The sequence below is a fragment of the Neoarius graeffei genome, chromosome 5, assembly GCF_027579695.1.
Source record: "Neoarius graeffei isolate fNeoGra1 chromosome 5, fNeoGra1.pri, whole genome shotgun sequence".
Classification (NCBI taxonomy): Eukaryota; Metazoa; Chordata; class Actinopteri; order Siluriformes; family Ariidae; genus Neoarius; species Neoarius graeffei.
Window position 1 is genome coordinate 54,336,948 of NC_083573.1, and position 24,901 is coordinate 54,361,848.

A 24,901-nucleotide genomic window follows, 5' to 3' on the forward strand; every position below is an offset into this window, starting at 1 on the left:
AACAATGAATTGTATATAATCTTTTGTTCTAGTTACAGTATTGAATAAAAAAAACCCAACAGTATTCTATTTTACGTGGCACAAATTAAATCGCAGAATGTCTGTCACTGACTGTCATCCATAATATTTTGACCAAACTACTCAAAAATTAAAATTAACTTTGAAAGAACGGGAACTGAGTTTCTTTGGTTTACACAAAGATTACAGATGTCTAGGGGCCTGCAAGAATCGGTCTGCTGCTGCATCAAAGTCAAATTCCTGACGATCTAACTTTTCGTAGCTTTGTCTGATAAGCTGCTCCAGCCTAACTATACTTAATTTTGTTCTCAACTTGCTTTTGATCCTGTTCTGAACAGAAAAGACTCGCTCAGCCTCTGCATTGCCAGCAAGCACACATATTGCCATTGACTTGAGGTGAAACATGCTTGGATAGAGCCGCTGGTTTGGCATGTTTGGACCTCCAAATATCTTCATCATGAGCTGAGTTGGTCTTGCAAAATGACCCTCTTCCTGCCATTCATCATCACCATCTGTTGAGAACCTGTTCTGGTATACTAGTCGCTTGAAGACAAGAAATTCTCCTCTTGCCTGTCTGAGGGTCGCTATCCCAATCGATCGGACGGCGACCCCCCCCCCCCGCGGCTGGAGGCTCGCAGGCGCCCGCTAGGCGCCTCCGTCCTCCTAAACCCAGATGCGCCTCGCGCCTCTCAAGGCTCTCTCCCCCGACCTCCTGACACGCGCCTCCCGCGTCACGCCGTGCGAACGCCTCGGCCCACCCCCCGCGGACGCGCGCGGCTGCCGGTGGATCCTTCCACTCTGGCTGCCTGCGCGCGCCCCGGACCGGGACGAGACGGGGTCGCGGCCACGGGCGCGAGAGGCTCAGGCTGAGGCCGGAACGACGAGAGGCGAGGGGCCGCCTGAAGGGGAGAGGGCCCCCTCTCCCTTTTTCGAAAACCCCATCCGAACGCGACCTCAGATCAGACGAGACGACCCGCTGAATTTAAGCATATTACTAAGCGGAGGAAAAGAAACTAACCAGGATTCCCTCAGTAGCGGCGAGCGAAGAGGGAAGCGATGAAATATTCTGATTTTTCATTTCAAGTTTTCAGTATTTTTCGTCTTAAACTGTGTTTCTTACGATTTGTAAATGATGGCGGAACATAACTGGATTTATCGGATGACATGTGGGAGTATTCATGTGCGAAAATTTTCGGCATTATCGTCCGTTTCAGTATCCGTCTGTGTGTATACTTGCCCGTTGAAATCGGCAATCGCCCGTCAAATTTACGGGTGGACGGGTCTCTGCCTAATACCTTACACCCTTAGAACATATTTACAAGAAAAAGTCTAAAGACAAGGTTTTAGACAAGGCGTCATATGTCGTCGTCATTAAGGGGTAGAGTTAAATGAGTTGCCGGTTTGTTGGGTTCCTTCTCCTAAAGTTAAGTCCAGCAAGAAAAAAGACTGAGTAGTTCATCCCCCTGAGGATCAAGATTTAATGGAAATTTTGCTCAAATCTTCTGTGCACCTGTAATTACAGCAGAATTCATTTTAAGCCATGCACTGGCTCGATTTTGTCAGTAATAGCAGTCCTGTGACTTTTCACATGTATATCTGTATTAGATTTCCAATTTGTCATATTATTTTAATGTTCTTATTACACTTGTACTAAAGCAAGCCAGTTAGGACCTCGGTTCACATGAATATCGCTCTGTGCTGTGACACTTGACCCTTGTGAGATCAGTTTTACATATGCCTTATTTGTTAGATAATATCAGGAAATTGGTAGGTGTCTGGATTTTTCTCCTCTTTAATTGATTATGGTGTTAATTTCCCAAATGGAGAAGAAACAGGAATAGCATCTATATTTTGTTTTTCTCTGTAGATATCTGGAGTCTTGGAGTGATCCTCTTCATGCTGGTATGTGGACAACCTCCTTTCCAGGAAGCCAACGACAGTGAAACCCTCACCATGATCATGGACTGTAAATACACTGTACCGACACATGTCTCCAATGCCTGCAAAGAGTAAGGGTTTCTCATACATGCCTTACATTACCTCTAAAAACACTCCAGCCTTGTGCTTAAAGGATATACGCAGAATCTTTATTTTTTTTAAATACATTTGAGTGGATAGTATCTCCACCCTTGACTCTTGTATGCTGCATAAATGGGAATTAAAAATGTTTTTGAGAGTTAAAATCGACCGTAAAGTTTGCATTCGAGCTGCCCCGCTGAGCCAGCCAGCCCTGAACGCATGACGTCACAGCGGTAACCGGTTTTAAGGCCGAGGCCTTTGACAGCTATAGACCAAAGTCATATAAATAAAAATTTATGGTGAAAGTAAGAAATACTGTTACCGACTTGCTCAACTAAGACTGATTTGACTTCATTGATTGTGGGTTGACTCTCATTAAAACAGGATAGGTGTTATAACTTGTGCAATGTACATGCATGCATTTTCACTGATAAAACGTAAAAGGCTAATTAAATCAGATGACCTGAGACAATCACATTCTGAAGCAAATTAAATAATCTTATACCGGTAATTTAAACACACAATACAAGTTACATGTATTAATCTAAATGCAGGTAAACGTGTTTTTGTTGTTTTTATATCCAAATGAGAGTCGGAGCTTACCCGTCTGTTCTCTCGCTTCTTGAAGGCCGATCTTGTGGCTGATTGTTTCGAAACAGTCTGACTTTCGGTTGTTTGTTCAGTTCTCTGTTCATTCGTTTCTTACACGTAAGGGCGAGATGGCAGCAATATCCAGCGGAGAAATCAGACGGCTGCTCCACTCATTCTCTATTCTCTCCATACTGAGTACTCCGCCATTACTGCTTGGCTCAGGCAATTACTAAAACCCGGGACGGAAAGTCATCGGTTTTAGCAACAACCGCAGGGAGGTCACTGCCCAAGCGATATGTCCCGTCTCGTTCCGTCCTGGGTTTTACCAACAACCCTCGGCTCACTCCAGGAGAACTGGTGCAGCTGAACTTCCTTTTAAAAAAAAAATTAAATGCTTTTCCTTTTCTTGTAGTTTTTATTTAATTGCTGGTACTGCACCCTCATTCAATACGGGCTTATAGCCAACGCTCCAACAGATCAGAGTTTTCGTACGAGTTTTCAGTAAAATGTGCAGAGGAGAGACCACTTTGTAGGCACCCAATGTGCCCGTGAACGTCTCACAAAACGCATCCAAATCTTTGCAGTTTGAACATTCTTGGGCCATGAATACAACGTAAATCCACCTTCTGTCGTATTGCTGGCACATCTACATGGCATGGTGATAAATTAGCTCAAAATGGAGGATCGGAGTTGCAGTCAGCTCTGTGTTTTAGTATAGCGGAAATGGCGATGAGACCGATAGCCTTCCTGCTGTGACGTTACGGACGTTAAGGTCATTCACTCAGACCGCTACCTATATGAATCACTTTAATCATAATTACTATATTAGATTTGTTAACGCTTAAAACTATTCCTGTGCCATTTCTTGAGGTCTCAAGGCATTTATAAACGAAAGTGAGGCCATGGCTCTGCGTATATGCTTTAAACCATATCCTCAGCTGAACTTTAAAGCTAGGCTGATGAGAGAGAAGACCCGAGTCAGTGCCTTCATTCCAGCAAAGAAAAGCACCAGAGGTGCAAATGCCATTTTCTAAAAATGGCCTTCATAATGAATATTGACTTCCTCAGGCTGTAGTATTGTCCAAACTCTGTGCACCCCAGAATAATATGAACTGCCATTTCTTCCTCATCAATCACATGACCCAAGTGAGATGTACTGCACAGGCACTGGAGCAAAGTGTACTTACTCAAAAAGTTCACTGTAGCCAGATCCTACTTAATCCTCTTTCTGAATGTAATATTTACACCTCCACACACAGTCCAGTAAATGTCCAAGTTTAATTAACACATTTAAAATGGTGTATGCAGTTTAATTAAAAGCTGATGGGTGAAGTCTTGAGGTGTCTGAGGGTTTTTTATTTTTTTAAACTTGGTAAAGCATGATGTGAAAAGAAGATACTGATGTAGTTTGTACTGCATCCGTACTAATTAGTGTACTGATTAACTGCTTTGAGTTTTTGGCATATTCGTTATCTTTCCCCAGTAAAACCACTTTTTTCAGACAAAACAAGGTAAAGGAGTAGAAATGCCACCATTTGGCATTGCAGATACTACTGGTGATTTTTAGAATTGCATCGGACATGTTTTTGCTTTTCATTCTTGCTGCTTTGTGAATCTTCGTCTCCGATGTGTATACATTTCACAATATAAATTAAATCAAGTGAAATGAAGATATTGGCTCTTATTATTTAAGCACATTTTGGACTTTCTGAGCAACCAGCAGTAGCAATAAGCACACAGTCCAATACAGATTAATGCATATTTTACTGAATTTGATCCATCTCAGGCATTGTCCGTGTTATCCAAATATACATACATGCATACTAGCCTGAACAGTGCTTAGAAAAAAGTATGTGGGCTGCAGCTATTTTTGTAATAAATGATCAGGCCGCCCAGCAGTGACCTTCCTTGTCTGCTCACTTGTTAAGTACAACAATCTATTTGAGCAGCCAAAACAAAAGGACAGTTTGTGAAATGAATGCAAATTTCCTCTCGTCATTGGTTTCATGAGTGGGGTTATGAAAGGCTTTATGTTGAGGAAAATGTTTGTGCTTGACACAAATTCCTGATTGGGTGCCGCTGTTGGGGGAAAAGCATCGGTGTAGCATTTGATTAAATTATTTTTTTAATCCAGAAATAAAATGAGAGACTAGGAGGAATGTGCATGTTGCCTCTAATATAGTGTGGGGTTGGGTTTTATTTATTTTATTTTTTAATAAACACAGTAGTAGATTTCTGTTGTTCATGTTGGGACCCTGTAGGTTTTCTTTCATTTTTGTTTGAGTTCTTTGACTGGCTGTTTCTCCTGTTGGTGAGACAGCAGGGCTGGTGAACAGTTTACAGTTTATCATTTTCCAAGATGGATTAGTACAGTACTTCCTCAAATAAACTATGTATCTATTAATAATTCACTGGGACATTTATATTACCCAGTGCAAAGCAGCTGTAGCCAACTTCTCTTTAAGTGATTTAGGATGGTTCTAAAAGTGGGTTTTGTGATTATTCCCCCCCCCCTAATATTGTTTCAAAAGTGGTCTAAGGAAGGACAACCGGTGAACTGGCAACATGGTATAGAAGACTCGGTGCTGTTTTACTGGCAAAGGGAGGTTGTACGAAGTATTGGGTAGCCAATGGTGGCACATGTGGTGGTCCCCCCCCTTAAATAATTATTTCTTGATGAGGGACTTGTTTCTCTGAATAAATTTATTTCAAAGGTTGGATTTTTCTTTTTTCAGTATGAGATGAAGCCACTTCACCAAAAGTTTGGATACCCCCCCCCCCCCCCCCCCCACCCAACCCCACTTTTTTTTTTTTTTTTTTTAAACTAATCTTTAAAAGAGGCGGCACGGTGGTGTAGTGGTTAGCACTGTCGCCTCACAGCAAGAAGGTCCGGGTTCGAGCCCCATGGCCGGCGAGGGCCTTTCTGTGTGGAGTTTGCATGTTCTCCGCGTGTGTTTCCTCCGGGTGCTCCGGTTTCCCCCACAGTCCAAAGACATGCAGGTTAGGTTAACTGGTGACTCTAAATTGAGCGTAGGTGTGAATGGTTGTCTGTGTCTATGTGTCAGCCCTGTGATGACCTGGCGACTTGTCCAGGGTGTACCCCGCCTTTTGCCTGTAGTCAGCTGGGATAGGCTCCAGCTTGCCTGCGACCCTGTAGAACCAGGATAAAGCGGCTAGAGATAATGAGATGAGAATCTTTAAGAGGGGGTGCTGATGATCATGGGGGCACTGTGTATTTATAGATCTACTTGTGTGACTCAAAACAAGTAGATCTATAAATAATTTCACCTTGAACATAATGTATTCTGTTTTTTTTTTCTTTCTTTTGGAAAATTCAAATCAGTAATGTACTCATTTTAAATAATGAACTTAATAATTGGCTCATTGGATTATGCTCATAAAGTAATCGTATACTGAGGAGGTCCATGGTATTTTATTTTTACAGTTCAAGGGGTCCCTGGCTGCAAAAAGCTGGAGAAGCCGTGGTTTAAGAAATGTTGTAGTATTGAGGCAGTATAACTAAATGCTGTTTGTCTGTGTTTTTGTCCCTGTTAACTGTGGCTGCCCTTGATTGTGGCTATATTGCTCCATTTTCTTTAAAAAAAAAAATTTTTTTTTAAACCCACAATCATTTGTGTGTTAGTTTTCATGTGTATGTTACCTTGCGTGGTGTCATTCCTGTGGTTTGGTATGGCTGGCTCTCTGATGCATCAGTAATGATTCATATGGTATGTACCAAATATTTGGTGCATGACTGTAAATCAAGCACTTCCTGCCACTTTTCTGTATTTATACTCACTTCTTCAGGAGTCTCCTTATCCCTCAAGTTACTGAACCCTATACTAGTGTTGATATTAAACAGATTGAGGTGTGATCTGAATGCAGCGGTCTTGTAATTTACTACACCGCTGTTAGTTGTGTAAACTCTGTTCTATACAGGGTGTGTCCTGTCGCATCTCAGTAAGACACCTGAAATTTTATGCCACAGTGGTTTTTTCATTCTTTTGCCCTGCTGTCTTTATTTTGGCTTCCTGCTTGTGGTTATAGCACGATGCTGCTGCTCCAGATAGAACATGTCTAAGGGCAAGCGTATCAGACACTCGGGTTACGCTCTGGTCCTAAAAGCATGGCTCTTTCACTTTGTAATGGCTGCCTTGTTTCATGCTTCACTTTTGCTGAATAGCTGAAGTTTGCTGGAGGATGTGCTCACCATGTGGTTAATAACCTTCCATCTAGATCAGTCAAGTATGAGAAAAAAAAAAGTAATTATATTTAATGGTATTTTAAAAACAATATTAGACCCAAGTTTCAAGTGCTGTACTTATTGTATAACAGATTTGCTATGTACACCCTTCATAGTGCACTATATACAGTAAAAGCACAGCTGTATCTATACATGTTTAATCAAGAAGGTACAATGACTCTTAAATTCAGTCTTGCTCAAAACATTTTGCCTAAGATGGTCATCTGTTTAAAAAGATCTCAGATGTGCCAACTCCCTCCTCTAAGTTTCTGCTCAGTTTGGTCACCTGTTAATTCCTACACACCAGCCAGCTCTCTCCTATGGCACACCAGCTACCAACTGGGGAGGTTGAGGTCTTGCATGATTTCTCTGAGACATGTGTAGCTAGCCACATCTTTTGAACTGTTGCTCATGCTGCATCATGGGACACCTTAACACACGCACAGTAAAGCGTTATCCACCCTCTTCTGCATACATGAGCTCACAGGTGGCCAGTGTAGGTGTAATTGACAGGAGGGCAGTGGGCATGTGCCGTCCTTGACCGCCATGTAATGGAGTAGTAAGGCGTCTCCTTCCCTCCACTAGTCCGGGGTAGTGCCTTGAACAAGCACTAGCAACCTCTCGCTCCCCTTGGTCAAGGTTACAACTGAAGACTAGACTCAGCAGGCTGCGTGGAGGAGACCACGACCTGGTGGTTCAACAGGCAAGAAGGTGAACCCAACAAAGCGTTTGGAGTGTGATCAGGGCAGATCGCAACACATAACATTGTTGGCCATCCACTGCATCCCGACCTAGCTCCAGTCGTCTTGATTCTGTCTTGTCCCTGGACCCAGTTAGGTCGGGATGTGAGGGTGAGGTTGACTGCTGCACAACTTTCCCTCACTCTAATCCAAGTCATGACTTCAAATAATTCAAGTCCTGTGGCGGTGGGCAAGTGGCGAAGCAGCAGGGGCAGAAACACTGGAAGCTGTAGTCACGAACCTGCACACAGGCTGCCCAGGGCATGGGGTCACTCTTTGCTGGAACGAAGCAGCAGCAGAGATCGGCAGCCCCCTGGGTGTCTGAGCAGCCCTGTTTAGGATTCGCTCTGCTCACCTCCATGGAGGAAGGGGCTAGAAAAGGTGCCCCAAACATAGCCTGCTTCACCTCACTGTGGCTGGTGGGGATCCCACTCAGCAGTCAAAATACAACAAAAAGATAGTACTCAACATCGGCATGTGGGTGTAGCTTCAAAGCCTGGATTGGCCTCATCAGTCACCTCCGGACCCACAACCGCCACCTGCCAAATTGAAGTAATGGTCGACCCCAAAGGACAAACATCAGTTGACAGGAGAGGTCTCCTGTGGATTGGGCAAAATATTTTCTGTTGTGCTCCACTTTTCAGTAGCAGTTCTTCCTCACTTGGATTCTTCCTCTCTGCTGTTTTGGGAGTGCATGCACAAACGCCTAATGGCCAACGATAGCAGTGCATGTCTTTTACATGTGTTTTTTCATCCCAGTGCTTCTGAGAGTGTGGCTTATGTGTATTATTTATACACTTCATTGGGTCTTGATGGTAGGACAGTATTTAAAACTTATTTACAGATTCTACTGAATATTGATTATATTTGGAGGTTCCAGCTGAATTATGGTGTGTAGTGTGGTTCGTTTGCATGCTGCAGATGTAGTTGATCATCTGGGTACCGTTTGACGACTATTTTATTAAATGTCTACTGAGAATTCAGACACCCTACGTAGTATACGTTTTGTGTACTAATAGTATGGATGTATGGGTATTCGGGTGCAGCCATGCTATATTCTACTGGAAGTTGTAATCTATAATTCCCAAACTTCGACCGGGGGGAAACCCAAAGAAAATGCTCCCTGTATTTGGAATTCCTCCTCTGGATCTTGGAATTTATTTATTAATTAATTATCATCGTATGTGTATATACAAGTATTTCCTTTAGATCAATCAACATGGACACATTTGCTTATTAAATCTATAAAACTTGCGTTACAGTCTGCTGTTCTGAGGAAGAAAATATCAGTTAGCTGGTCTGCCTGTTGTTAACAAACCGGGAACTTGCACTTCCGAGATGCCGAATGCACAATTATTTTGGAGATTCTCTCATAACTTAATAGAAAGGATGGTTTTTCTTCCATCACATGATTACAGGTCATGTGGTTATGGCTGACTAATATATATTTTGCTGATTTTTGTTTATCCTGCAGAAGTGCAGGTTTCTCTCTCGTTTAGAAATGTCCAGGTTCACTGCAGAAAAACTTGAATCCTTATAGTCAACTCTATTAAACTATAAATAACTGTTGAACGCATTCCGTTCTGTGGTCATCCCTTTTCCGCTTGAGGAGATGATGAGGATATATTTAGTCTTCAGGAAAGGAGGGAGGATAACATCCTCTTCATGTTTGGACAGCATTTCTTTTGATTTTGGTGTCTGTCTCTTCGGCATATAACAAGATGGAATGCAAAAGTTATTACTAAAAATATTCCAAAACTAAAATATGCAAAAGATGTTCCATGACCATGTCCCAAACCTTAGGATGTAGTTCAGAGATGGTGTTTAAGTGTGATTGAGAGTGTTGGCTGTGAGATGCAGTGCTGTTGGCTGTGCTGTACTCCCTGTGGAATAAAGTTGGAATCTTTATCAGTGCAGTGTGTCGTGCAGGAGATTGGTGTTGTGCTCGGTGTCTGGGCATCTGGACGCTGATAGCAGGCTGGGCGGGGTCGACAGTCCTCAGATAGACCTTTAAGAGCTGCAACGCAGATGCACAATTGAGGTATTTCACCCACGTGACCAAGTCACGTGACGCAGCCATTTTGGACGGCACGCTTAAGTCCTTCAGTGCAAGGCGGTATGAGATGGTGGAGACCTTTGCACATTTTAACAAGAAAGTAAGCTGTGATTCGTGTTAAATTGGATCTGTCTTTTATCACAAACACTGTACCCAGCCTTGGTATGGAGCCCTGTTTGTTTATTTCTGTGTCCCATTTCTTTCTAGCCTCTGTTATTGTGTTTTATGTCTGATGTCTGCTACATGCAACCCTAGACAAATTAACACTGCCTTGTTTCACTGCTCAGATGGGTTAACAAACACTGACCCATTTACTTTTTGCTATATATTTTCTCAAAATTGCGTTAACTGATAAACTAACCTGAAATGAAATGATCACTGCAAAGTCTGGAGTACTCTGTTGGCTCCCAATCCTGTCTTTTCACAGCTGCAATCCATTTGGCCCTCTTGTCTGGGTCAGTAGGAAACCGGTAGTGATGTGTCGGTCGTGAACGATCCGGTTCAAAGAGCCGGCTCTTTGAAGTGAACGACGGAAGCCGGCTCTTCGGTGGGAGCCGAGTTGGGAAACCGAATTAGTTTTTTGTCCTTAGGTGCCTCAGAGAGAGAGAGAGAGAGAGAGAGAGAGAGACTTTCACAAAAAAAGTTGCTGTCCGATTGCGTCTTTGTGTTGTCTATTACCATTCAAAGGAAAAAAAAAGTAGCATGGTGTACGCCTACTTTTTTTGGTTGGGGGGTTGATGTCATTCACAGCTGCAAAAATACGAAAATTGGTGTAAAGCTGTGGAGCGCAGGGGAGAGGAGTCTGTGAGGCACCTGAGGAGGGGAAAATCAGCTGTGTATTTTATATTGGTAATATAACACAGTTTTGCATTATGTTTGTGAGAAAATAATTTAATTGGTAAGTAAGTTTTATTTCTATAGCTAGAACATTGTTACACTGCTATACTTTACAAAGCTTTACAATGGCTACAAAAACTAAAAAATAAAATGGAAAACATCCTATTGATAAAATATAAATAATGTAATTAATTAACTAGTTAATTGCAGCAATTAAATCAAAAATAAAATCTCGGGAGCCGTTTGGGAGCCGAAAGAGCCGGCTCCTTATAGTAAGAAGAGCCAAAAGAGCCGGCTCCCGAAAAAGAGCTGAAATTCCCATCACTAGAAACCGGTAAAAGGAGCGTCCTGCACGCTGTCCCTGTCTGTTGTGGCAGCCCACAGCACAACAAGCAAACACCATGGTTATTTATAGAGTGCTTACTGACAAATTAATCTATTCTAGGTGTCTGTAACACGGTTTTTTTTTTTTTTTCAAGCTGGTTCTCCCTCTCTCTCTGCAGCGTTAGTATGTAGCTTGACGTTCAAAATGGTGGACACCGGGGCGTCACGTGACCCTGTGACATCAGGTGAAATACCTCAATAGTGACATTGCTTTCTTAAAGGGGAACTGAAGGCAGTGTGGGTTTTTTTTTTTTTTTGAATCAAAATTCTATCTCATTTTATTAAATATAGGAATGCATTTTTGATAGCCATTTTGTCACTGCTATAGCAAGTTCTGACTGTTTTTTTGAAATATCAGTCCATATGTCAAAGCAATGGCTGTAAACGAGATTCGTTGAGACCTGTGCGAGACATCGTAGGACGGCAGTAAAACGTACAGCGGAAATCAGTGACCACCATCTGCCAACGTAGTCAAAAGATGCGCACGCCCTCTTTTGAATACTGATGCAATCAAGCCGGAAGTTTTGTTTGTTTTTGATAGCAATCAGGAAAGTTTGAAAAAAGTAGGCAGTAATCGTCATTTAAACTCGTTTTTGTGCAATATTTCGTTTGGGAAACAGTTTTCAAAATGGTGGCACTGACAGCTGGCTGACACTTCACGTTTCGAAGTCTCGCACAAGTCTCGTGAAGATCGCGTGGGTAAGAGACACCTGCCGTGGACCAAATGAACTAAATTCAGCATGGCTAAAAACCGAATAGGCTGATAAGTATAATATTTAATTGCAATTAGTTGCCAGTACGAGTCGCGATATAAGGTTACTAAAACTGAAAACGTAATTGAAATAACATGTTAATTAAGAAATAAAGCAAGTTTAAAAATGACTTCAGTTCTCCTTTAACTTTGCCCATAGTTCTTTTTCTCCAGTATATGATGCACGGGCATTTCATCACACACACATTAGGGCCTTCATGGTGTTACTTTTGTCTGCCCTTCTTATCAGCATATAAAATTACACAAATATACTGAACAATCTGAAGAGCTTAATTGCAGATTTCTTAATTTGCTACTTTAAAAAAAAAATGTAGTCCTGGCAAAAGTCAGTGATTTTAGTTCAGGAGTTCTCCTTTTTGCACTTAGGGATCCCTTTAACATATGCACATATGCAAATATTCATATTGACTTATTATGTAAAAGTGTGAAATAATATTTTGGCTATTTCTTGAAAGGCATGATGTTCATCCCTGAACATTTTCTCTCACACATCACTCCCCCACCCCCCCACCCCCAAAGTGCCATTAGTTCTAAGGCCACTTTATTTATAGCCATATTGATATTTAACATTATAGATTTTTTGCATTATTTTGGTTCTATGTTGGTTATCTAATTCAAGCAGGATAATAAATGAATAAATAGTACAACCCCGATTCCAAAAAAGTTGGGACAAAGTACAAATTGTAAATAAAAATGGAATGCAATGATGTGGAAGTTTCAAAATTCCATGTTTTATTCAGAATAGATGACATATCAAATGTTTAAACTGAGAAAATGTATCATTTAAAGAGAAAAATTAGGTTTTTTTTTTTTTTTTTTTAAATTCATGACAACACATTTCAAAAAAGTTGGGACAAGGCCATGTTTACCACTGTGAGACATCCCCTTTTCTCTTTACAACAGTCTGTAAATGTCTGGGGACTGAGGAGACAAGTTGCTCAAGTTTAGGGATAGGAATGTGAACCCATTCTTGTCTAATGTAGGATTCTAGTTGCTCAACTGTCTTAGGTCTTTTTTTGTATCTTCCGTTTTATGATGCGCCAAATGTTTTCTATGGGTGAAAGATCTGGACTGCAGGCTGGCCAGTTCAGTACCTGGACCCTTCTTCTACGCAGTCATGATGCTGTAATTGATGCAGTATGTGGTTTGGCATTGTCATGTTGGCAAATGCAAGGTCTTCCCTGAAAGAGACGTCGTCTGGATGGGAGCATATGTTGCTCTAGAACCTGGGTATACCTTTCAGCATTGATGGTGTCTTTCCAGATGTGTAAGCTGCCCATGCCACATGCACTAATGCAACCCCATACCATCAGAGATGCAGGCTTCTGAACTGAGCGCTGATAACTTGGGTCGTCCTTCTCCTCTTTAGTCCGAATGACACGGCGTCCCTGATTTCCATAAAGAACTTCAAATTTTGATTCGCCTGACCACAGAACAGTTTTCCACTTTGCCACAGTCCATTTTAAATGAGCCTTGGCCCAGAGAAGACGTCTGCGCTTCTGGATCATGTTTAGATACGGTGGCTTCTTTGAACTAATAGAGTTTTAGCTGGCGATGGCGGATGGCACGGTGAATTGTGTTCACAGATAATGTTCTCTGGAAATATTCCTGAGCCCATTTTTGTGATTTCCAATACAGAAGCATGCCTGTATGTGATGCAGTGCCGTCTAAGGGCCCAACGATCACGGGCACCAGTATGGTTTAACGGCCTTGACCCTTACGCACAGAGATTCTTCCGGATTCTCTGAATCTTTTGATGATATATTCTGCACTGTAGATGATATGTTCAAACTTTTTGCAATTTTACACTGTCGAACTCCTTTCTGATATTGCTCCACTATTTGTCGGCGCAGAATTAGGGGGATTGGTGATCCTCTTCCCATCTTTACTTCTGAGAGCCGCTGCCACTCCAAGATGCTCTTTTTATATCCAGTCATGTTAATGACCTATTGCCAATTGACCTAATGAGTTGCAATTTGGTCCTCCAGCTGTTCCTTTTTTGTACCTTTAACTTTTCCAGTCTCTTATTGCCCCTGTCCCAACTTTTTTTGAGATGTTGCTGTCATGAAATTTCAAAATGTCTCACTTTCGACATTTGATACAGTATGTTGTCTGTTATATTGTGAATACAATATCAGTTTTTGAGATTTGCAAATTATTGCATTCCGTTTTTATTTACAATTTGTACTTTGTCCCAACTTTTTTGGAATTGGGGTTGTAAATGTTAACTTTTGATAATGGTGGCTTGTGATTTCTTCCACTATAACAAAATATACACTCTCAGATCCCATATCTGTGCTTCCCAGACACCAATTTGAAAACTACTGTTCAAATTTACCACTTAAATAATTAATGGTGCGATTTTTATTTTTTGTCATCCCTTAAATGTAAGATTTGCTTACTTTGAGTTCACCTAAAGGTGTTCAGTAATTTATCTCTTTTCCTACTGTTGTAGCACGCGCTCGTCATTTTGAATTCCGTTGTCTTGATTGAGTCATACCAAATGGAGGTATTTTAATTCCAGCGTGTTGATTTTTCTTCAGATTAATTCAGTCACATTGTCGGTCTATTTCTGTCTGGGTTTCATCGCATTTGAATTGAAAGAGAAGCCATTTAGCAGACCTCCATCTCACCAGCATGTACAGCTCCTCAAATTGAAGGCTTTCAACAAATCCGGGCTTGTTGTCAGTTGATGAGCGTAATTAGAGCAATTCAGCAAACATCCCCCCCCCCCCCCCCCCCCCCCAAAAAAAAAAACCCAGACCACCAGCTTTTCAGATAAGAAATGCATTTTCCATTCAGCCACTGCTGAAGTGCTTAAGCGTAGGGAAGAGATGGAGCATTTTAATATGGTACAAATGTGTAAAACTTAATATGGGTTGGCTTATAAGTACATAGTCTTGTTTCTAGCTGCTCGGAGTTTGTTGCTCTGAATTAATTCAGTAAAAGAAAGGCTAGTGACTCTATTCCAGGCTCCTAAAGATGAAGCATCACAGGCCGTCATCTTGACCAGCTGTTCGCTTTGCTTGATGCAGGTGTGTTGGCATACTAGAGCACTGATTTTTGCCACACTACTGTGGCTCGAGTGGTTACACAGGTAGGTACAAAGAGAGCACAGTATTGGGTGAAAAGAGAGGCGATCAGATGACTTGCATAATATTAGCGCTGTGAATCACACAAATAACCCCAGTCTCACTCGCTCACTATCTTTGATTCCACTCTGAGCTATAGACCAAATGCGTTATTTTAAGAAATCCTAACTGAACCAGCTAACACTGGTATGATCTGTTCTTTCGTTGATTACTTGGCTATTGATATTGGGAATGACGAGGCTAAATTTGAACCCCATTATTTTGTGCTATGGCCCTGTTGATTTTACTCTGTGATTATAGACTTCTCGTAGCTACAGCCTTTGCCAGAGGAGCTGATGACCGTGGTTCTTCAAATACCCCAGAGGTGGTTTCAGTGTGACAGCCTGTATACCCAATGGCACATTTAGGAACAGTTAGTTTAACAGAAATAACCTCAAATAAAAAGGCCTGAAATAAAGTGGGCAGCCATAATGATACTTTAGCATCTTGGCTAATTTTTGGTGGCAGTATTGTCTTTTGTCTGGAGTTATTGGCATACACCCAGATCCGGTTCTTTTATCTCTCTCCCTTTCGAGACGGTGAACGCTCAGCCTCTCCAGTAAAGCAGACAGTGTTGTATGCTGATGAAACCTAAGTTGCGGTGCTTCTTTATGGCAGAGTTGTAATTTTGGCATTTTGCATGTGCTGAAGGAGGCATGATCTAAAGACGGTTGTCTGCTCCTGAAGCCTGAGAGCTCCTGCTGTTTTTTACATGACTCATTTACGCTTCTCACTTCTATCACTTCTCATTTCTCGCTAGCGACGGAGTCGATAAGGTTTTCAGTGGCTGCTCTTTTTCAAAAGAATTAAAAAAAACCCCATGTATAATATTAATCTAACACTCAAGCATTTGCTTACTGATCAATGGTGATGATTTTATTTGTTAATAAAGATTACAGTACTTAAGTTCTTCTCACATGCATTGTGATTTAAGAACTCGAACTATGTACGGTTGCTTCAGGACAGCGGAGACTTTCCTCCAAGACGTGATCGGTCAGTGCTGTGCCACTGCTGCTCATTATTTGAAGGCACCCACTTCAGTCCCAAGTTTTATGTACAATACTTCAAACAGTGGCTTTTTTTTTTTTAATTAAAAAAAAAACTGTACTTGTAAGAGTAGCTGTAATGCAGATAACATTTTAGTCTGTCTTGAGTAAATATGTAATTTTCTGTTCCTGATGTCTGTGTGCATGATGTGTTGCATTAAAAAAAAAAAGTCTTAATTCATCACACCTCCTGTCATTGATATCCTGCTTTTAAATTTGGGTTTAAGTTTGTTTAGATCATGCAACCAATTTTCTCCCACTTGAGTCTAAACTCCGTAGGCCTATTAGACTAACCCTAGTCACTCATGGAGTGAAATAGAAGTGGCACATCTAAGGAAATATCAGCTCAGCGTATTGGCTTTGTGTGTGCTCATACATCATAGTGATAGTGAATTTATTTATCTTAACAGTCTGATAAATCGGATGCTACAGAGGGACCCCAAGCGCCGTGCCTCGCTGGAGGAGATTGAAAGTCATGCGTGGCTGCAGGGAGTGGATCCATCTCCAGCCACCAAGTTCAGCACACCTCTGGTATCCCACAAGAACCTTTCTGAGGAAGAACACAACTCCATCATCCAGCGCATGGTGCTCGGAGACATTGCAGATCGAGAGGCTATCATCGAGTAAGTGCCACTACAGCATGTTCCTGTTCAGAACAGACTCTTCAGTAGAGGGTGGGGTTTTATTTATTTACTTACTGCATAGAGTATGTAAGTAAGTATCTTCAGACTCTGAGAGTTCTTTGCAGGGAAGGTTTATTTTTTTTGGCCCCTGTGTAGTAGAGCTCTCAGTAAAACTGCCCTGTTTAGTGGCTGCTGTTTGGTCATTACCATGTAATCCCTGAGAAGCAGAAAGGAGGGACTGCAAATATACTCGGCCCGCGCTAAGCACTGGAACCGTGCTGAGGACATGCCAGCTTCATTACATCTGCATTAAGAAGGCTCACAGAAATCAGTGCGCACACTTATTTATAATAGCTCGCTATTTTTAGTCAGGCATAAGACCGAATACATGCTCATCAGGCGTTATCCTCTTTGGTGTACTTATGGATGGCTTCCTTGCCCAGTACATGATCTGAAAGTTCATTGCTTGTTCTCTTTCTATCACTTTCTGTCCTCCTAAGTGCATTTTTTTTTTTCTGCACCTCTAGAGCCCTAGAAACTAACAAGTACAACCACATCACTGCTACCTACTTCCTGCTGGCAGAGCGGATCCTACGGGAGAAGCAGGAGAAGGAGGTGCAGCCTCGATCTTCCAGCCCCAGCAACATCAAAGCCCATTTCAGGTAGCGCTAATGGTGTTTTTTGGGCTCTGCTCTGCCGAAGGGGGTTGAGCTGTAGCTTCACTGCAACTTAGTACAGACTCCTGAGCAGTCTTGGACTGCTGTCTCTTTCAGCTGTAATGCACTTACAAACCGCCCGAGCTCTCTGTGCCTGGTCTTTCCCATCCTGCGGTTTAATTTCTGAAAGGAGTAGAGTATAACCAGAGCAAGGTTTGAAAGTGCACCTGTGCAGTATCATGCTAGCTAGCGAAGGTCTAATTGCTGGCACACGTTTGCCCCCAGATGCCCTCTCCAAAGGAATAGGATTCGGTTATGCCTTCCTTCTGAGAGATTGATTCTGCTGTATGTCAGGATTTGTCTCTTAATGCACAATGAGTACAGACAGCACATTTCTGCTCTGAGTGCTGCGCAGGGGTGATAAATGTGTTAGATGGCTGTAAAATTGGTTTGGGCTGACCTAGAAAAGCAGAGCTACTGCTTTCTGTATAGAAGGATAGGAGAAAGGAATTGAATTGTTAACTATTAGGTTCAAAACTATTTTAGTTTAAGTCGGCATACCTGTTTTCTAGGATGGGGAAACTATAGGATTTGATACAAAAACGTACAAGTGCCAGGCTAAACAGAGACACAAAAGACCTCTGTTTGGAGGAGTCCTGAATGAGTCACACACACCCCCCCCCCCCCCCCGGTCTTTTTGTATTATGTTTCTTGCTTTGTACTTTGACATCCAGCAGGGTGCCCTGTTTGGCTTATTGCCATGTCAACAAAAGCTGTGTGTATTGTTGAATAACGTTTGTTATGAAAACCTAGGAACACGACTGTAAGTCAGTGCTACAGGAAACGAGTATGATGATGGGTCACATAGCTTCAAACCCCTTCAACACTGTGCATAAAACCTGTTAATAGCGCATGCCTTTATTCACCACCAAGGCAAAAGTAGGACCATAAGCCAGTAAAGGCCTTTGCATGCTCTTGCGACAAGGCTTTCGCAGATAGCTTTTCGCAGACAGTTGTAATTTATCGTTCAGCGGGGAGTAATAGGCGTGCGCGATGTTATTCACCGGCACAACGCAAGGGGGCGCGAAGTCGCTAGGAGTAGTTGGTGGGTGTGGTTAGTGGAGTGTTTATCCTCCGGTTACTTATAATGACTAGAACTTTTTATTTTTTTATAATGACTAGAACTGGAGTCGTATAGATGTACGTACTTCCTCGATCAATCGCTCTTCGTGCTGCTCCATCTTCGCTCGTGTTTTTAAAAATGCCGGTCGTGAAAACAAAACAAACCGGGAAAGTAGGGAAGCGGAAGTGCGTGTACAGCGGATGTAGAGTGGACCAATCAGAGCCCTCTTGTCTGCGACGCTGTCTGCGAGGCTTCTGCGGTGGTCACAATTTTTGGGAGGTGCGCGCAGAGCGTCTGCGAAGGTGGGGGGGGGGGCTACGCAGACGCTATCTGCGATACCGTCTGCAAGGACTGGGTTGTCAGCATAAATTGGCCTTAAGTGATTCACCATGACGCTCAGGCCGGAGTTTCCCAAAAGCATTGCAGCACAAAGATCATCGTTAAATGGTAGCGCAAGCAGCACAGTGAACCATATCTCTCTCTCTCTCTCTCTCTCTCTCTCCTAGTTAAGATGCTCTTAGCATTAAGAGGCTTTTGGGAAACCCACCCCTGGTCAGAAATTATTACTTGCAGGACAATCAGCTCTGCCTGATGTTAAAGACGGTCTCTATCCTTATTCTTCCACTGGTGTGCTTAAGCCTTTCAGTCATTTTTGAATATACCTGTACTCATTACACTATTGTCAGTAGAGATGTACAAGTATTATGCCTAACTCGCAATGTGCGTGTGAGGGTTTTTTTTTTTTTTTTTTGTGGAGTTGCATCTCTGGCATGATTTTATATTGCTGCCTCTTTTTTTTTTTTTTTTTTAATCTATAGGCAGTCATGGCCGACTAAAATCGACATGCACCAGGACATCGAGGACAGTTTGGCAGCTTCGTCCATCTCACACGCAGGGGGTCCGCAGTCTCCAGCTCGGAGTGCTGAGAACCTGCTGAACGGTCACCGTAACAAAGGGCTGCTGGAGAGCAGTGGGGCCTGTAGCACTGCCGTTTATCCTGGCCAGATGACGTCTCTCACCCAAAGCCCTCTCAAACCCAACACCACGGCTCCTCCTGCCTCAGCCAAGCAGCGAACGTGTCTTTTCCGCGTGGAGGAGGATGAGGAGGAAGAGGAGGAACAGGACCCGTCGCCACTCCCCACGCAGGTGATCCTGCGCCGCAAGCCGCCATCAGTCACTAACCGTCTGACATCACGCAAGAGTGCACCGGTGCTCAACCAGATATTTGAAGAGGAAGGCGAGTCTGATGACGACGACTTCAACATGGATGAGAGCCTGCCACCCAAGCTGAGCCGCCTCAAGATGAACATGGCATCGCCCGGTACAGCACAGAAGCGCTACCACCGACGCAAGAGTCAGGGCCGTGGCTCCAGCTGCTCCAGCTCCGAGACTAGCGACGACGATTCGGAGAGCCACCGCCGTCGCCTCGACAAAGAGTCAGGCTTCACATATAGCTGGCACCGTAGGGATAGCAGTGAGGGCCCACCAGGAAATTCAGGGGGCAACGGAGGGGGTGGCAGCAGCGGAGGACAGAGCAAACCTCCAGGAGAGGGTAACTCGGGACCAGACAGGGGCAGCAGTAACGGCGGAAATGGTGGAAGTGGAAACACAGGAGAGGGAGGGGGTTCTAAAGGACAAGGAAGCCCCTCAAGCTGCTCCAGTGGCAGTAGCAACCCTGCTTCAGGCTCCACACGCACTGCAGCCCGGAGCACAGGAGAACTCATGGAGAGCCTGAAGCTCATGAGTCTCTGTTTAAGCTCCCAGTTGCAGCATCGCCGATCAGGAGGAGGAGGACGTTTCATCATGGATCCACAGAGTCTCTCCAGTGTGAGAGTGCAGGAAAAGTCCTCATGGAAGATGTGCATTGGCTCGAACAGCAGCCTGGAAAAGACTCTGAATGTGGGCGGGGGGTTAATGGACCGTTACCCGGACCAAACGGCAGCCATGCTGAATGAACTGGCCCTGGCCAAGGAGAACAACCTGAACTTGAAAGCCAGCGTGCTTCAGCTACCTCTGTGTGAGAAAACGATCTCCGTAAACATCCAGAGGAGCCCCAGGGACGGGCTGCTTTGTACATCTGCCCAGGCCAGCTGCTGCCAGGTCATATGATGGTGGATCACATGACCAGACCTCGTAGGCAGTTTGCTCCTATCGCTGCATTTGTAGCATAACGATTTGAAAACTCCTGTAGCTTTGTGTGATCTTTCTCAACTTTCTGTCGTCTTAATCATTCTTACAACTTATTTATTTTTCTTGGACCTTTTGGATTTTATGAGGTGCACATTGCTAGCCTTGTGTTCTGCCTCTTTGTGGGGTTGTCCTTTTTAGTCCCCCCCTTTACTGTTTGACATGTCTTTCTCTCCTGTTGGTGATGAATTTCTTTCCACCAGCTTTTTTTTTTTCTTTGCATCCCTTTTTTTTTTTTTAAATCTCCTGAATTGATAAGCTCTTAAGATGGTTTACATGGTTTGGTTTTGACCAGTCAGACAGAACTGTAGACTTTTATTTAATGATTAAATTTGAATATTTAATAAAGAGAGAGAATTATGACAAAGTGTGACAGAGTAGCACCTGGTAGGTCGTAAGAGCACTTAAACTTTAGACATCAGTGCTACAATTACAATCAGAGTTAAAACCTTGTGGTAACGGGGAGAGGGGGAAAAAAAAAAGGCTCATTTGAGGGAAACTAGTATTCACGTTACTGGCTATTTCTGATGTCTTAAACCAGTTTTTCTAATTCCATAGAAAGTCAGTTCTTGATTGAATGAATTACACTTAAGTTTTTAATGGTGGTTTAATGAACCACACGTGTTGAACTACCTTTTAGCAAATTTTTTAAAAATTATTCTTCAACACTTAAACTATCAGTGTTCTTAAAAATACTGTTAACCATTCACGTTTCCCTCAAGACAAACAGGAAAATTAGTGTCAGCAAATTAACTTATTTTTATTCAGAGAATTGAGTATCGATGTACCATAGAATTTGATTTAATTATATTAACAAAATTTACTTTTCAGATAAATAAGCCCAGCATAGCCTTGAGGTTTGCGTACAGTAAAGTAATTTAACAGAACAAATCTGTATGATGTACTGTAAGTTATCAATGTTAAATCGGCAGCCATTTTTAATCCAACACACCAATATTCAGATAATGAAGAGTCCTGGTAGGACAGCAGTACGTGAAATACAGGAATGTTAATGCAGGCTATAGATTGGTGCTGGAGCTTTGCTGCATCCACAATATTGATATTTAATGGAAATCATTATTTTAATGATATTCCAGCTTGGCCATGTTCTGTAGTCCAAGTTTAACTGGCTCGTGTAATTCTGTTCAGAGGTTAATACCTGAATAATAATATCAACTTTAGACAAGGAAATAAATTCCGATTATACTGCTGAGCTCCAGATCCCAGTCCAACTGTTCTGACCTCACTCACTTTGTAGTTTGTAAACACTTCAGTTACTGTAACTACCAGTCTCCAAATAAGACTGGCCTCAGATGCCTATAGGGTATGTAAATAGGTTTTTTAAAGTTTTATTTTGTTGAAAGGACTGCTGTTTTAACGTGCTGGGTTGAATACAGGAATTGGGCTGGCTTTAGGGTTAAAGCCATGCTGATTTATCACCTGGCTCTAAATCACACGTACAGCTGAAAACATACATACAGGGTGTTTTCAAAAAATTTGATGATATCCGAGATGTAAATATCCCAGAAACGGCGGTACAGTGGTGTAGTGGTTGGCACTGTCACCTCACAGCAAGAAGGTCCGGGTTCGAGCCCAGCCAGCGAGGGCCTTTCTGTGCGGAGTTTGCATGTTCTCCCCGTGTCCGCGTGGGTTTCCTCCGGGTGCTCTGGTTTCCCCCACAGTCCAAAGACATGCAGGTTAGGTTAACTGGTGACTCTAAATTGACCGTAGGTGTGAATGTGAGTGTGAATGGTTGTCTGTGTCTATGTGTCAGCCCTGTGATGACCTGGCGACTTGTCCAGGGTGTACCCCGCCTTTCGCCCGTAGTCAGCTGGGATAGGCTCCAGCTTGCCTGCGACCCTGTAGAACAGGATAAGCGGCTACAGATAATGGATGGATGGGATGAATATCCCAGAAACTACATAGTCGAGGCAAATGAAACCCAACAGGCTTAATGTTGAGCAATATAAGATTTATTCCTCAAAATTTGAATGAGAAATTCAAAGGTGTGTGGATTCCATGAACGATTTCACAAATTTTCAATATGTGCACCACAACACACACAGACAGCCTTCCTCTTTGAACTTTTTGTGCCGTGTCCAAACCTGCATCGCAGTTGGTGCATTTTTAGAGAATTCTCTAATAAATGCATGCTGTACAGTCTTGTTCGACTGTGTTCAAGCGTACTCTAACACACACAACGCCTTTTCTTTTCCAGTGAATGGCATTTCTATACCTATAAAGATATATAAAAATGTCAAACATAAAATATTGACCTGTTTCCACACATGCTGTTAAAATTTGAGGTCAATTGAATGAGAATTGGCAAAGTTATTAGATTGTGAAATCAATTTTTTTAAACACCCTGTGTGTGGGTGTGCATTTTTATTTATATAAAATAAAAATACATACACGCACCACTCACTCAGACAATAGATAATAACGGAACCGGGTTTTGGAAGACCACTTATGAGCCGGTGTAAAATGCTGTACAGAGTCCAGGCTGAAACAGAGAGCAGTAGAGTCTGAGGTATTTTAAGGGCATTGGCAATAAGCTATAAGTTGCAGCTATCTGTAAATACAGATTTTTTTTTTTGTTTCTTTTTGTTTTATAATGTGTACAGCCATAGAATGGCTCACTTGACCGAAAAAGAGAATTATCTTGTATTTTTGTTTTTCTTTTTAAACAATAAGGTCTGTAAATAAAGATGTAAATACAGTGCACACTCTGTAAAACCGCAGCGTCAGCCATCTGGTTCATAGCTGTAATCTAGCTTTACTAGTCGTGAGTGTCTCCAGTAATTTTAGCAATGTTGAAAAAGAAAACAGTGCTATATTCATAATGTTGGTCTAAGACTTCTGTCATTGCGCTGATGTAAAAAGGTAAAATGATAATGTGCATGTGTTGAACGTTCAACATAATTGATCCATGGACGTCGAAAGGAAAAGAACTGCCACAAAATGTTACTGGACCAAAATTGTGTACTGACTTCTTCTAAAGAAAAACGACAGTAAAGAAGCAAAATGATTTAAATGTTCTGTTGAAACTTGTCCTCACAAGTTATATATAGTTATGGTAATGTCCAAAAATTAAATGTTGTGGAAAATGTCTTTAAATGTGGGTTTTGTCTGTTTTTCTTTTCGCCAGCATACGCAGTATGGGCTAGCGTGTTAGAGCAGCAAGACCTGAGATCTGCAGTGGCTTTAGGAGAAACTGATAGCAGGCAGGTTAGGAGGGAATCGCTGCTATTCATTTTTTGTTAAATTACTGAAAGCCGAGTAATCTTAAATCAAGTTTGAAAACTGTTTCCTAACTAAATTTAATTTCTGTATAAAATAATTTAGTTGTCCAACTTTTTGTTCCACTCCTGATCGTCACCAAATTGTCTGTGTAATGCCGCTTTTCCACTACAAACGCGGCTGAGCCGTGCCGTGCTGAGTTGGCCTGAGTCGAGCTGAGCGGGGCTATTGGAGTTGCATTTCGACTACAACCGCGCTGAACCGTGCTGGCTGGAAGTGGGTGGACACATTGGGTGGAGTTAGCGAAAGTGGGTGGACATCACGTGATGTCGTTAAGCGGCGCAAACAGTGACATCAGTGATCTTTTAAGCGGTAGTCTCACGACCCAGATAGTAAACAATAAACATGGAGGACATGGAGTCGTTAGTGTTGCTGGTCTTGGTGCTGTGGCTTGTTGTCACCGACAACGCCAACAGATACTGGCAAGAGCGTATAGATGAGGCGAGGCGCATAAGGCTTCAGAAATTCTCGTAATTCGTAATTATTATTCTTCCGGGTTTACGGTGTTTACAGATCCCAGCGCGCTCGCGGGGCGTGTGTGGGCATGTGAGGACACTCCTCCTCACCAATCAGTGCACAGGGGAGTGTCTGCTCACGCCCCCAGCCTCACTCGGCACGGTTTGGCTCGCTTCAGCCCTACTCCCAAACCGTGCGAGTTTTGGGGGCTGAGCAGGGCTGAAGCGAGCTGAGTCGTGCTGTTCTGAGGTAGTCGAAACGCGAGCCGTGTCGGGCTGAAGCGAGCTGAAGTGAGCTGAAAAAGGGTAGTGGAAAAGGGCCATAAGGGTAGTATCTCACTGGGCTGCGACAGCCCACAACTAGTTGGAGACCCAACAATTGCAATAAAATATGTGAATTAGCGACTATTTTCGCTTGGGATCACACCGAATTGATATTCGCATATTTTACCACAATTGTTGTGTCTCCAGGCTGTCGCAGCCTGGCTTTCCCTCGGCAGGCTGGGAAGTAGAGGAAGCCTCATGGAAACTGACCTTGAGAAGGGTTCGCGACGGCTTTGCGACACCAGCGACGCATTTGTGGCTATTTTTGAGAGAAATTTTGTCGCACAAATTTTTTGAATATGTTAAATTTTAGCGACAAAGGAGCGACACTTTGCGACTCGTGAGGAAATTGAGAAGCCCCGTGAATGTTTCAAGACACTTTTGAAACTCTCTCGC

General features: G+C 42.7%; 1 protein-coding gene across 1 annotated transcript in view; it reads left to right on the forward strand.

Annotated features, from left to right (window-relative positions):
- Positions 1 to 22,169, forward strand: part of snrka (SNF related kinase a) — an 80,790-nt gene extending 58,621 nt beyond the window's left edge. The window contains exons 3-6 of the mRNA XM_060922046.1: positions 1,886 to 2,027; positions 16,248 to 16,460; positions 16,988 to 17,122; positions 19,058 to 22,169. Coding sequence (XP_060778029.1) covers positions 1,886 to 2,027; positions 16,248 to 16,460; positions 16,988 to 17,122; positions 19,058 to 20,348 — 1,781 coding nt within the window. The 3' untranslated portion in view covers positions 20,349 to 22,169. The remainder of the gene's footprint in view (positions 1 to 1,885; positions 2,028 to 16,247; positions 16,461 to 16,987; positions 17,123 to 19,057) is intronic.
- The last annotated feature ends 2,732 nt before the right edge of the window (positions 22,170 to 24,901 follow it).